The sequence below is a fragment of the Blastomyces gilchristii genome (assembly GCF_000003855.2).
Source record: "Blastomyces gilchristii SLH14081 genomic scaffold supercont1.24, whole genome shotgun sequence".
Classification (NCBI taxonomy): domain Eukaryota; kingdom Fungi; phylum Ascomycota; class Eurotiomycetes; order Onygenales; family Ajellomycetaceae; genus Blastomyces; species Blastomyces gilchristii.
In genome coordinates, this window is record NW_003101658.1 from 286629 (window position 1) to 299473 (window position 12845).

General features: G+C 42.6%; 2 protein-coding genes across 3 annotated transcripts; both read right to left on the reverse strand.

Annotated features, from left to right (window-relative positions):
* Window positions 1-842: 842 nt before the first annotated feature.
* On the reverse strand, window positions 843-5212 carry BDBG_08484. 2 transcript variants are annotated; one of them, XM_031723582.1, is made up of 8 exons: window positions 4767-5212; window positions 4382-4498; window positions 4237-4291; window positions 3847-4132; window positions 3398-3721; window positions 3285-3331; window positions 2912-3205; window positions 843-2799 (listed from the first exon to the last, which is right to left on the reverse strand). In XM_031723582.1, the coding sequence occupies exons 1-8, from the start codon at window positions 4771-4773 to the stop codon at window positions 1323-1325; spliced, it is 2607 nt and encodes an 868-aa protein (XP_031580786.1). In that variant the 5' UTR covers window positions 4774-5212; the 3' UTR covers window positions 843-1322. The 2 variants fall into 2 exon arrangements, with proteins under 2 accessions (XP_031580786.1, XP_031580787.1); XM_031723581.1 differs by having other exon boundaries at window positions 850-2799; window positions 4382-4790.
* Window positions 5213-5268: 56 nt separating this feature from the next.
* On the reverse strand, window positions 5269-8323 carry BDBG_08485 (C2H2 finger and ankyrin domain-containing protein). Its single transcript, XM_002621067.2, has 2 exons — window positions 7859-8323; window positions 5269-7770 (listed from the first exon to the last, which is right to left on the reverse strand). Exons 1-2 carry the CDS (start codon window positions 7908-7910, stop codon window positions 5846-5848), a joined length of 1977 nt encoding a protein of 658 aa, XP_002621113.1. The 5' UTR covers window positions 7911-8323; the 3' UTR covers window positions 5269-5845.
* Between the last annotated feature and the right edge of the window lie 4522 nt (window positions 8324-12845).

Here is a 12845-nt window from a genome sequence, read left to right on the forward strand (position 1 = left end):
CTCTGAGTGATTGTATTACTGTACAACGCTGCATACTGCATACATACACATACATAAAGAGAAAGCCCGGTTTAATCCTGCGCATTCGCATGAAACATAAACCATACCTTGCTTGCTTGGGGAGCCGTTTGAAGCCGGGTTTGATTCCTTGCGGCATCATATGTATGTGCTTGCACCACAAAACCTGTCTCATGCACATGTACATGTACATGTAATGTACATACTCTACTACTTACTGTTGTACATACATTCCTTTATCGGAGGAAAGTCGGGGGTTTCTGCCTTGCTTTAGATATGGGTGGGTTGCCCTCCCTCTGTCTAACTTCCTTTTTGGAGGGGATTTTTCATCAGCCATGGGCATGGTCGCGCCAGCATCTTTTTCACCAGGTTCCCAGTCTTCCTTTTTTGTTTTTTGTTTTTTCTTTTTTCTTTTTTTCTTTTTCTTTTTTTGTTCCCTCCAACTTCTTGAGTCTTATGGCAGACATTGGTGGGTGAGTGGGTGAGTGGGGGAGTGGGCTGTTTGTGACGGCCGTTATTTGAAACCGCCATGATGGATGGTGGTTGCAAGAAAGCCTGGTGGCGATCAAGGAGGGAATGGAATGGAGAGGTGAGAGAGATGGCATTAAAAGATATAGGAGCTGTTGTTTATGATATAGAGATGGAGTGGGTGACATCAGAAGGAGTTTGAAGTACCTCGTAATGTATGTGGTTGTCCTTGCCGGTCATGGTCATGATATGTGTGTGTGTGTGTATGTATGTATACTAGATTTCTTCCTCTGTTTTCATTTTCCATCATTATGTTTCTACCCACGGCAAATTTTATATTTTGTTTTCTACTTAAGTTTTCCTTTCATATCATATTTTTCATTGTTTCATCTCTAAGGTATGTTAATTATGTATTCCTCACTAATAAATATTAGAACTTACCCCATGTCATGATATCACTTGCATGCGAAGAACCCCCCCTATTTCTTCTCCTCCCGCCGTCTTCATGGTACATGTTCATACATACATCTCCGATCATATCGATCATATTTGTCAAACTCCCATACCCCGTCAAATATCCCACCTTTATTTCCTAGTTCCCGGGCCCCTCGGTTTTGTCTTAGAACGTCTTGGAAACCGCAAAACGATGCAAATGGGGTATAAAAATAACGGAAAAAAAAAAAAAAAAAAAAAACCAGATCCCTCGACCCGCCATGCTCTCACCATCCATACGATAAACAAACCCCTTTACCAACCTGAACCCTGGAACCGCCTCTCTACCTAGCACTGGCGCCCCTCCCTCAACCTTTGGGGGTCGCTTCTTGCACCTGTATTATTCAAATCCCATCCCATATCCCATCCCGCTCCCCATACACAATCCTCCTTCTCTTCCCGGAGATCCGATCCTGGATCTCCTCGTAGACCTTGTCTTCCTCTTCTTTGTCGTCTTCCAGATAGTCAAAGACACTGCGTTTTTGTCCGTTTATCTTTCTCGGCGGCCTTGCTGACGGTGGTGGTGAGGAGGGTTGGTTTTCACCGCTGACATTAGGACTGGTCTCGCCGTTGTCGTAGTCATCGTCGTCGTCGTCGTCGTCGTCGTCGTCGTCGCCGCGATTGCTATTATCGTTATTGTTATTGTTACATTTAGAAGCCTCGCAGACGCGGACCCCCTGCGCGAGGCTGGCGACACCGCACACCTTCGCGTGCGGCAGTTTTATGTCCTTGATCGGCTGCTTGCTATCGATGGTGTCGCTCTGCTGGTTATGGATGGGTCCTATTTTCATTGCCTGGATGTATGGTGTATTGGGCAACTGGGGTAGGACTGGTTGTGGTTGTGGTTGTGGTTGTGGTTGTGGTTCTGTATCAATGTGCGCTGTCGGTGCGCTTCGGGTCAAGATTGAGATGGGCTCGGGTAGCTGGTGTTGCCACCGCTGCTGCTGCCGTTGCTGCTCAGGGGTGTCCTTGGGCTCATCGCTCCTCCATGCATCTGGACTGAAGGGCATGCGGAGGCGGGATCCATTGTTTTCTTTATCGTAGTTATTAGAGACTGTCGGCTTAGGGTAATCTCCTTTTGCTGCTGCAGAGTCCATGTCCTTCGATTGCGTTTCTACCTTCTCATCCCCAGCCCCAGCCTCAGACCCATTCATATCCACATCCCCTCTTACTTTCATCTCTGAACTTGTAGTTGAACCAGCGCGCTCCGGTACGCATTGCCCGCTATCCTCGCAGGGATAAATCCTCCGCTGCCTCGCCGTATCCACAAACCGTAATTTCTCCCCCACCCGATTTTTAGACGCAGCCCTCTCCTGCGGGTAAAGAATGTGATGAACCATGAGCGGATATGGTATATACGGCCACTCCAGCGGCGTCTCTCTCGTCTTTTTCCACAGCGAGAGACTGCCGGGCCCCAGGCGATCATCGATGTTTTTGCCGGATATTACCTCGCGCTCTTTGGGTCTCCACTGCTTCTCGACCCGCTTGTACAGCTCTTCAAACTCCGCTTTGTATGCCGGGTTGGTGAACCACTCGTGGGAAACGGCTTGGTCGGCCGTCATGCGCGCATCTTCGTCTAGGATGAGGAGTTTGCGGACGAAATCTTTTGCTCTTAGGCCGACGCGCTGCCAGTCCTTCTCCTGCTCGAGGGTGCTGAGGTCGCAGTTGCGGGCCATGGCTTGGGAATACTGGCCTGTTTTGACATCGATGAATGGTGATCCTCCGGTTAGCAGGACGACTGTAAGACAGCCTAATGACCACATGTCGACTGCCTTTGTGTATCCTCTTCCTTTGCCCGAGGATGCTGATGGTGGTACCTCACTGGATTTGAGATGTGTAAGTAAATTAAGTTTCACGCCTTCATATGTCACGACTGGCCAGGACAACAGAGATATATATATATATATATATATATATATATGTATATACTTACGGTGCAGTATATTCAAATGTACCGATTGAAGTCTTCATCCGACAGCTCTCTTTCTCAAGACGCCGCGCACAGCCAAAATCTGTCAGGACGACACGTGCACCGTCTGAAAGCGACGTCATCAGAATGTTATCAGGTTTGATATCGCGATGCACAATGTTGTTCTTGTGAAGATAGCGTATGGCGAGGGCCACTTGGCGCACTATTACCGCAGTCTCCGAATCAGATAGGTTAAACTCTTTGTACTCGAGAAATGAAAATAGGTCTCCTGCAGTAACTAGCTCCTGGAAGATATACCTATTGTTTTTTTATGCAGGTCAGCATCACCCCATGTTCCCTGACTCCCGTAGCCCTGTGGAGAAGATGATTAACTTACATCGTGTTCTCGCCCCTGATCACTTGTTCGAGTCTTATGATATTCGGCTAATTTCGCCTGATCAGCTTTGTGATATAAAGCAATCGCTGGAAAAAACAGGAGAAACCCCATACGTGATCCAGATCTTTCAAAATATCTACTTCCCGTTCATAAACTCGAAGCTTTGCCTCGATGGCCAAGGCCTCCTGTCTCCTTTCAGCCCAGTATTTGACTTTCTCCGCCTCCTCCTGGACATCGACCTCAGCGGCAGGACGGGGGGCCCGCAATTCAGTACGCTTCCTCCATTTAATGAGATGGAGCCGTTTCTTCCAGTTTCCAATGTCGATAATTTTGCAAGCAAGCTGCTTCTTGTGTTCCATGTTTACGGCCATATAGACTCTCCCGTATGCGCCACACCCCAGCAGCCTATTTGAGATTTTATATCTCTCTTCGAAATGCTATAATTGTTTATTTTTTTTTTTTTTATATCTCGGTTAGTTCTTTTCATTCTCCTGGTTACGAGCTATGTAATCGTAGAAGGGTAGTAGAGTAATGACGAAAGCGAAATGGAAGGGATGCAAACCCTCATCTCCCTCAGTTGTGCTTCACTGAAGGGTGTCCTCCCGTCTCCCTTCGAATGAAACGAGAGGACAGTGAGATCGGACAGTTTCAGCTCATCATTGTCACTCAACAGTATCGCAGGATCTTCCTTCGTCATTTCTAATGATTTCCACATGGTTCCATATCGAGATAAGCTCTGCGCGTACACCAGGGGCCCAACCTCACCCGGATTTTCTTTGTCAAAAATGATACTGTAGATCCGCAGATGTTTGTTGGAAATTGACATATCCCCTGCGATTACCGCGTCGCTGTATATAAGCCAGGTAGGTTAATTTGTTAGTATATTCAGCAGTTAACTTATATGCTAGTGATCGACACCCCCCTTTCCTTCGGGGCCATTTTTCGAGCCTACCATGACTTGTAATTGCGGCCAATTATGAGTTCCTTATTCGCGTAAATGTAGATTTCTATGTGCCGAACATGTCCTTGGTTAGATAGGGAGAGGAATCTTGACAGATATGAGGAGATGATTAGGGAATCGTAGACTTCACACGTACTTCCAACGGGGTCTGGCAGGGACATGCCTCTCTGCCACACACGTAGGTATCCGAGAGGAGAGCTTGTGGGGGAGGAGGAAGAGCTGTCCGACGCAACGGATGAGGCCATTATTGTTGCTGGGAATGGGGAAGTAAGCATTTGATTACCACAACCCGTGACGTTCGCTCACGCTATCTATAGAGTGAAGTTGTCTGATATAGCATGGAAATATCGGGTTTTAAGCAGAAATAGATAGAATAGAGGCCGTTGTGTAAGTGTAAAATGGAAAAGATAGAATGAAGTGTATTTCATTCTGTAATAATAAGAATGATAACATGTCATCTAACGCGAAAGGGAGTTGCAGAGACGCGAGAGAAGTGAATGAATGAGATATACTTCACTCACAGCACATAAGCTGTTGTTTCAAAACACCTGATATAGATAGATCTCTCCCTCTCCACCATCACAAGGCACTTCCCACCAGCTCTCTAAAAGGAACAACATCCCAAATGAGTTGTGGAAATAGACTCTATCATTGTTTGTTTTGTGCAATTATATCTTCCGGCAATTGCTCTTGCTCTTGGTTTCTTTCACATTGGAGAAACCTGGCGTCTGTGTCTTTGTTCATGTCAAATGTTGGAAACCCTGGGAAACAACCTGGGCAGATGGTCTCAGGGTTGTAACCTTTGCCCGAACTAAGCCTCTTGGTTGACGCGCGGTTGTTTCCAGAAGCTAAATGTTGATTTATATGGGCAATATAGTTAAATTAGTTCTGGTTCATACCACGAATCCTCCAATTGGAACAGCTGCGAGACAAAATGTCCAGGGCAAAAAGAAGTATGATCTTAGGCCTCTAGGGATTCATCCGCAAAAGGGACGTTTATTAACAGAAAAAATAAATAAATAAATAAAATAGAAAATAGATAGAAAATAGAAAATAGAAAATATGGCCAGCTCCTGACGGTGGGGGTTGAAGCGAATAGAGCAAGATACGAGACCGCTTGCAGCTACAGCAAGGAGTAGTAGATATTCGTCTAAACGCCAGTGGAAATAGTCTGACCGAAGTCCTTCTTGAGATAGGATAGGGATGATGCCGGTAAGGTAACATCAAGTGCAATCCCGCAGCAGGGATATTCATTCATCATTATCAAGAAAGGAAACCGTTCTTCGCGATAGCTATGTAGTTTCACGGGATGCTTGTCAATCGTTAGTTTGCTCGGGGGGGTTGAGATGGTTAGATCCTTCGTATGGGGTATTATGCGCCAACCTTCCTTGATGAAGTGCTCTGTTGAGAAAGTAGTGCGTTTCTAATTGCTGAGTTACGCTTGACAATGGGGCTGGATCTTTCCAGAAACATGTAAACTAGCAGAACGTACCTCCCGCAGTAAGGATGGTAAATCCCCGAGCATTTACGTGCGGATAGTGGGAAAAGGCTACTATCAACCACAGGATACGATAAGTATGAAATTCTCTAGATCTAACAATCACACCCCACCACCACCAGCCTGCATCCTCCGAATCCGTTCCTCCGCAGCCCTCGCCCGCCTCTCCCGCTCCAGCCTCGCTCGCATCTCCGGCGTCATTCCCCTCATCTCCTCCTCCCGCTTCTCCGCAACCGTCTTCTCCAGCAGGATACGCCCGCCCTGCCTTTTCGCGTTCCCGATGGCCCTTTCCGCATCCTCCCGTTTCAAACGTTCCGCCTCAGCCTTCCGCCTGCTAGCCTCTGCGTCGGCAGCAGCCTGCCTCTCACGTTCTGTTCTGCTATCCGCTTCCATCTTGGATATCGCGGATGGAACGTGGGCTGCGTCCCAGTTCCATTTTGTTTCGCCGAGCTCATGGCGGGCGACGCGGAAGGCGTCGCGGGTGGGTCTGTCGCCGGCTAGGTCGAAGGGTGGCTTGCCCTCTCCGTTTAAAACCGTAGGGTCGGAATTACATTTGGTGAGGAGGGCCAGGACGATTGCAGGGGAGTTGGAGCTTGCGGCTAGATGTAAGGGTGTGGGGGAGTGGTGGGTTTGTTGGGGGGAAGAGGTGTGAAATGTGAATGACGCAGGGATGGAATTGTTTGCGATATAGGAGATTAAAGCGGGGACTTTAGAGCGGCGGATTAGAGCTTGGATTTGGGCAGTGTGCACTAACAATGTCTCCTCCTCACTGGATAATTTTGGCTTTTGCCGTTGTGACTGCTGTGGAGGTGGTTTGGGCGATTTGGAGAGGGCTTCACACTGCTTTTCAGCTTCAAGCGCGAGTGCCGCTTCATCGATATGGCTAACTTTCACCCGAGTTAGTTCCGTGAACGCTCTCATAAGTTCCCCCTGTGTGGCTCGCCGTGTTGTAAACGGGAATCCACGGAGTCTGGCATCCGACTGTCTGAGCACCTGCCCATCGTGTGGCCCAAATAGAATTCTCCGATTAGTGTTTCCTGTCGCTCTTACGAAGAGCAATTGTGCCTGGTCGATCATTTCTTTCCATCCCTCCAACAACTGCCTGATTTCGGTTTGCAATGCGGCTTCGTTGTGCCGCCGGATCGACGCACCTGCAGAATGTGCAGCGCCATGTGCAGCATCGGCGGCGGATTGGGAGCCACCTTGTTTCCGCCTCGTTGTGTATCGATGAAATGTCTTATGAGCAAGTACTCTTGCCTGCCGCTCCTCAATTCCACCGGGCTTCTTTATTATCTCTGGAGTTAATGCCACTACCATTGCCGCGAAATGGCCGCCGCCAATCATACAGAGGAAAATGTGAGGGGTGGGTTGTTGGAGTTCGCTGATTTTATCATTCGCGTGCGAAGCTTTGTTTGGTTGATACGGTGCTGCCCTGTATTGCTTATTCTTCAGAGACTCTAATAAATGGTCCGGTTCTTCTTGCTCTATGTTGGTGAAAAGCGCTCGATAGATACCCAAGGATGTCGTTTGTGGGAGCGAAGGGCTCGAGAACCACAGTAATGGATGTTTCCCCGGTTTATTTTTCTGCTTCGGTATTATCTCATCCGCTTCTGGTGTAGATGATATTTTCTCTTGTTTCTTAAGGAGTGCAGTGAGTATGGTATCAGGAGTTTTCTGCCCTTCCTCAACCTCCTCTTCTTCGTCCGATGAGGATTCAGACCCGGATATCGACTCGTCCAGCTCTCCAATGGCCTTGTTGAACTCGACTTCGTTTAACACAGGAGTTCCCCGTATTCGTGACTTCAGGTTGTATCTGTGGTGATCTGACTTTACGTGCTCCCTTTGCTCCTGGACGTTCTGGAAGGAGACCTGGCATAACGAGCATGACGTAACGCCGACGACTCCATCGGGCCTTTCCCCTTGTTCTAGTGTCTTATGGCGCTCGTCTGGTTTGAGAGGAATGGGGGTAGGCACGCTAGTAGGCTTATGTGATAGAGATGCAAGTAGTCCTGCTGGGAGATCGAATACTGAATATAGATCCAGGAGGGTTCGTCCTGTGGTTAGCTTCCCCGCCATCCCACGAATCAGAGTAGGGAGGGTACGGAGTACACTCACCGTATAATGGCCGTTTCAGAAACTCTTCTCCCTTATCGGTGCCTGGCGCCATGGCCACAATGTCTTCTTCTGAGAGTTGAAATTTAGGAATGTCTTGATGTCCAACGGCCCTCTCCTTTCACATCTTTGCACTGTTTATATATATATAAATATCGTTAGAGGAGGAGGAGCAATGACTGTGCGCTAGTCCATATCTAGTTAGTAAAATCCACTCTGCCGTCAACCACCAAATTAGCCTTCAGCTTGGCTGCATCAAAAAGTGTCAGAAAAAACTAGGCTGCGTAGCTGCGATTCTCGAAGAGTCATATTTTCCGAGTTATTTTGGCTAGCGGTGAGATGCTCCGTGTGCCGCTTTCAACAGATCAACGGTTGGGAGCTCTCCCATGTTTTCGATGCCGTGTTCGTGGTTGAAGCCGCCACGCGCTGCATCGAGGGGTGGAATTAGTGCCAGCAGCTCGACCTCGGTCTCCCATGGTGTGGTAGTAGGAGGTGTATACAGAAAACTTGACCTCGCTAAGTGCGCCACTTGACCTCATTACATAATCATGACCCTGACCTCACACAATACAGTAATAATCAGTTGGTAATTGACTTTCAATCTTTCAATTCACTCATTCATTCAGCTCATCAATCAATCAAAGCATGTATAGCTGATTTATAATCAATTAAATAAACAGATAAATTCATATAGAATATAAAGAGATGTTTTACAGAATTTTAAAATATATTAAGATAAAAATATTTAATAATTAATTTTAAATTGATTTTAAATTGATTCTGAATTGATTCTGAATTAATTGTGACGGGCTGCGCCTGATCAATCATATAGACTATTCCGTTACACTCTCTTGAAGAATAACATTGTTGTGTTGTAATCTAACTACGCGAGTTACACTAAATAGGTTGGGGTGGCACGTGACTAGGGTAGGTGTAGTAATCACCAACTGCTACACCGTGGTCTATAAGCCGCCACCCGGGGCCTCCCCCATTCTCAAATCTTTCAAAAATGCAATAATAATTAATTACATCAATCAGACCCTGATTTCCTCATTAGGAAAGGTGTCTGTACAGCAATAACTGTAAAAATCAAGAAATACATGCAAAATTCATTGATCTGCTGTATCATCATTATCATTCAATCATTTCTTCTTCTTAATTTTCTGAATGTCAACTCTTTTGATAAAATCTTCAAATGCAGGCTTCACCAGTGACTTGATGAGACTGTCAGCTATGTTTGCTGTAGAATTAACATGTTTCATCATGATTTCTTCTTTTTCAATCAAATCACAGAGAATATAATATCTAATCTCAATGTAATGTAATCTTCATGTTAAGAATTCTTTCTTTGCTAGATCAATTGCTCTTTTATTATCAACTTATAAATGTAAGCATATCTTCACTTTTTCATCATTCATCAATTCAGTGTTATATAACATATTATTCAATTAGATTATCTTATAAGCTGTCTCACTAGCTGTAATATACTCAGCTTCTGTGATTGATTTAATAATAGATGTCTGTCTCTGTAACTGTTATGAGATCAGTGACCTGTTAATCAATATAACATAGCTGATAGTCAATTTATATTAAGAATTCACCCCTGCTCAGTCTGAATCACAGTATGTTACAGAACTCAGATTATCTTCTATCTTCTTCTTATACAATATATTATGATTTTTCATCTTCTTGATATAATGTAGAACATGCTTCAACACTGCTCAACATACTTTGTATAAATGTGTAAGAAATCCCGCTCCTCGCGGATCCTTTACCCCTATTCCTATCTCTCATGTAATCAATAGGGCTAGCGGCCCTTGGCTACACACAACTATATAGACTGGAGTTCACAAATACTATTCATAACTCAGCTTGAATGCTATTATACACTTAATCTCTACATTTATCTTTCTACTGTGAACACTTCTAGTAGTTAACAGTACATATCATGTCAAGCTGCAAACACCTGAATAATCACCTGTGAGCACTTATTCTTACATTTCAAGCTCAGTCAGTCAGCAATCACCTGTTATAACTGAAAGAACTAGAAACTTGTATACTTCAACTCCTGTGAACTCTACTACAGACACTTAGAAGCAGTCATTCAAATCATGAATAATTTCTGTAAAAGAAGTCTCAGAGAACTTATTAATCACTTACAGAATATCATTCTCTACATCTGTGATAGAGAAACTCTCTGAATTCATGAATGAATCAATCTCAGTGAAGAACATTCTTGAGTATCTTTCACAGAATCAAGCTATTTTTCTACAAGAAATGCTTACTGTCTGCAAACACTCTCAAACTGAGTCTCTAGACATGATCTTCAGAGATATCTGTAAACTGAAAAGAAACTTTCTCAAGCTGTGATTACTTAAGATTATCTATCAAATTACAATCTATAAAAGCTTTTGCAAGTTTGTATTTGAAATTGACTCACAAACCCAGCTGTGTAATATAAAAGATGAAGAAGCTGTTATCTATATAATAACAGATCTCTATTACACTGAAGTCAAGAACTGGCTGAATTATCTAGAAAATGATTATGAGAGATCTCAATGATCTGTTCTTAAGACCTATCTAGAGAACAAGTTAAGAGACTCTGTGAGCTGAATAGAGAACACCTGAACTATGATCATTAATATTAGAAAAAGAGGTAAGAAATCTGATGAAGACTACTCACAGTGCTTTATAGAATTATAATATAAATTGAGACCTGTGAAAACAGAGCTCTGAAACAAGACCTGAATAATGATATTTATAAAGAGACTGAATAAAGACATGCAGAACAAGCTCATTGAGCAAGACTCTAAGTTCTTGACTCTGAAGAAACTGATGACTCTTATTCATTACTTACAGATCACTGTGAGAGTCACAGATCTGTAGAGAGTAAATCATTAACCAGCTCTGTGAGAGTTAGAATAACAGAGAACAGATTTATTAGAAAAAGATAACAAGACACAGAGAGATTCATATCTGACTGCTGAGTAGAAAAAGAGAGCTTTACAAGCTTCTGTAAACAGAGTGTATAACAGAGAGACTAAGAAAAAGAGACTCTGCTTCATCTGTTCTAAATCAGAACATCTTTATACAAACTGTCTGAATAAATTAAAATAGAAATTTGAAGAGTTATAGACAGAGTCAGTAACAGCCTTCTTAAGAGTCTTGAAGCTAACACCTGAATCTGTTACTCTCTCAATGAAAATACTTACTTACAGAGAGAGACTGTGCTGCAGTACTACTGCTCTGCAAGTATAAGAAGTATTGATAAACTCAGAATCTCAGGTCACTGTGATGTCTCTAAAGCTCACAGAGTGAATGAACTGAAAGATGAAGACTGAAAATCTGCTCTTACAATAAGTAAAGTGTGAGAACTCAGACCTGAGAACTGAGAGACTTGTAAAAATCATCTTTGAATTATAAGATCTCTCTGAAATCTGAAGAAGATTTGTGAAAACTGTAATTATCACAGATATCATAGATAACATGTATTTAAGACTTGTATAACTTCAAAGACATAATCTGTACATAGCTGTTTATAAGTCAGGTTTATACTTCTGATCAGTGTTGACAGACTTACTCACAGAGATAGAAGCAGTTAATACTGCAGAGTTGATTAGAGAAGACAAGCTCATTTATATAATAACTTTATAAGTGTCTGAGAATCTTGTGATCATGAAAACTAAGCTTCAGATATTAGAGAAATATCAAGATCTTACAGAGATATTCAGCTCAGCTAAGGCAGCTGAGCTTTCTTCTCACTGTGAGAAGAATCTGATAATAGATTTAATAGAAGAGCAGAAATTCTTCTGAGAATCAATCTATAAGCTCTCTCACTATAAGACAGAGATCTTGCAGATCTATGTGAAGAAGAATCTGAAGAATGACTTCATCTGATCTTCACAGGCCTTCACAGAAGTCTCTGTGATATTTATGAAGAAGAAGAATAAAGATCTTAGATTATATATAGACTATCACAATCTGAACTCTAAGATAATAAAGAGCTGCTACTCTCTGTCTCTGATTAAGAATGTGATTAACTATCTCACAGAAGCTGTCATATTCACACAACTGAATATGATTAATGTATATACATAACTGTGAATACAGTCTGAGAATGAATGAAAGACTGTCTTTAGAACTGCACTGAAATTATTTGAATATCTAGTGATGTCTTTTGATCTGACTAATATCTCTGTGATATTTCAGTCTTTCATTAATAAAACACTTCATGCATATCTGAATGTCTTTGTGATAATATATCTGAATGATGTGATAATGTACTTCATGAAGAAGAAAGAACATACTGAGTATATATAAAGTGTATTGAAGGTCTTAGATGAGACAGAACTGTATATTAAGCTTATGAAGTGTAACTTCAGTGTCTGCTGAATTAATTTTCTAGAATATGTAATCACTGTGAATAATATTCAGATGAAATCTTCACAGATTGAGACTATTCTATCATGACTGAAGTCAACTAGTATTCATAAGATTCAGATCTTTCTGAGCTTTGTGAATTTCTATAGACAGTTTATCTTTGTATTTATGAGAATCTCTTTGATTCTTACAGACATGCTGAAGAATGAAAATAAGAAGAAGTCATCTCATAAACAGAGAATGAAAAGATTATTGAGAAGAAAGAACTGTGAGAACTTTCTTATCTCAGAAGCTCACAGAGTCTTTGTAAGATTGAAATAGATATTCATGAATACAGTGATACTGTTTCACTTTGATTCCTTGCTTTTAATCAGATTAGAGACAGATGTCTTCTTCTTTACAATTTCAGAAATAGTCTTATAACTACAGTCAAATGAGAACTGAGTTTCAGTGATCTTTTTCTCATGAAAGATACAACTTACAGAGATCAACTATGACATTCATGATCAGAAGCTTCTTATAATAGTGAAATTCTTTCATTACTAGTGTCACTACTTTAAGAATCTCATGACAGTGATTACTGTTAGAACTGATCATGACAGCTTATAAC

Bases quoted from the DNA above. Each gene is read 5' to 3' on its own strand.
- BDBG_08484 (XM_031723581.1), bottom strand. From the start codon at position 4,520: ATGCTTACTTCCCCATTCCCAGCAACAATAATGGCCTCATCCGTTGCG. The intron at 3,332-3,397 runs GTATGGGGTTTC...AGGCGAAATTAG, and splicing joins TTTTGAAAGATCTGGATCAC to CCGAATATCATAAGACTCGA. The intron at 2,800-2,911 runs GTAAGTATATAC...TCTCAAATCCAG, and splicing joins ACATTTGAATATACTGCACC to TGAGGTACCACCATCAGCAT.
- BDBG_08485 (XM_002621067.2), bottom strand. From the start codon at position 7,910: ATGGCGCCAGGCACCGATAAGGGAGAAGAGTTTCTGAAACGGCCATTA. The intron at 7,771-7,858 runs GTGAGTGTACTC...ATCTATATTCAG, and splicing joins TCTGAAACGGCCATTATACG to TATTCGATCTCCCAGCAGGA.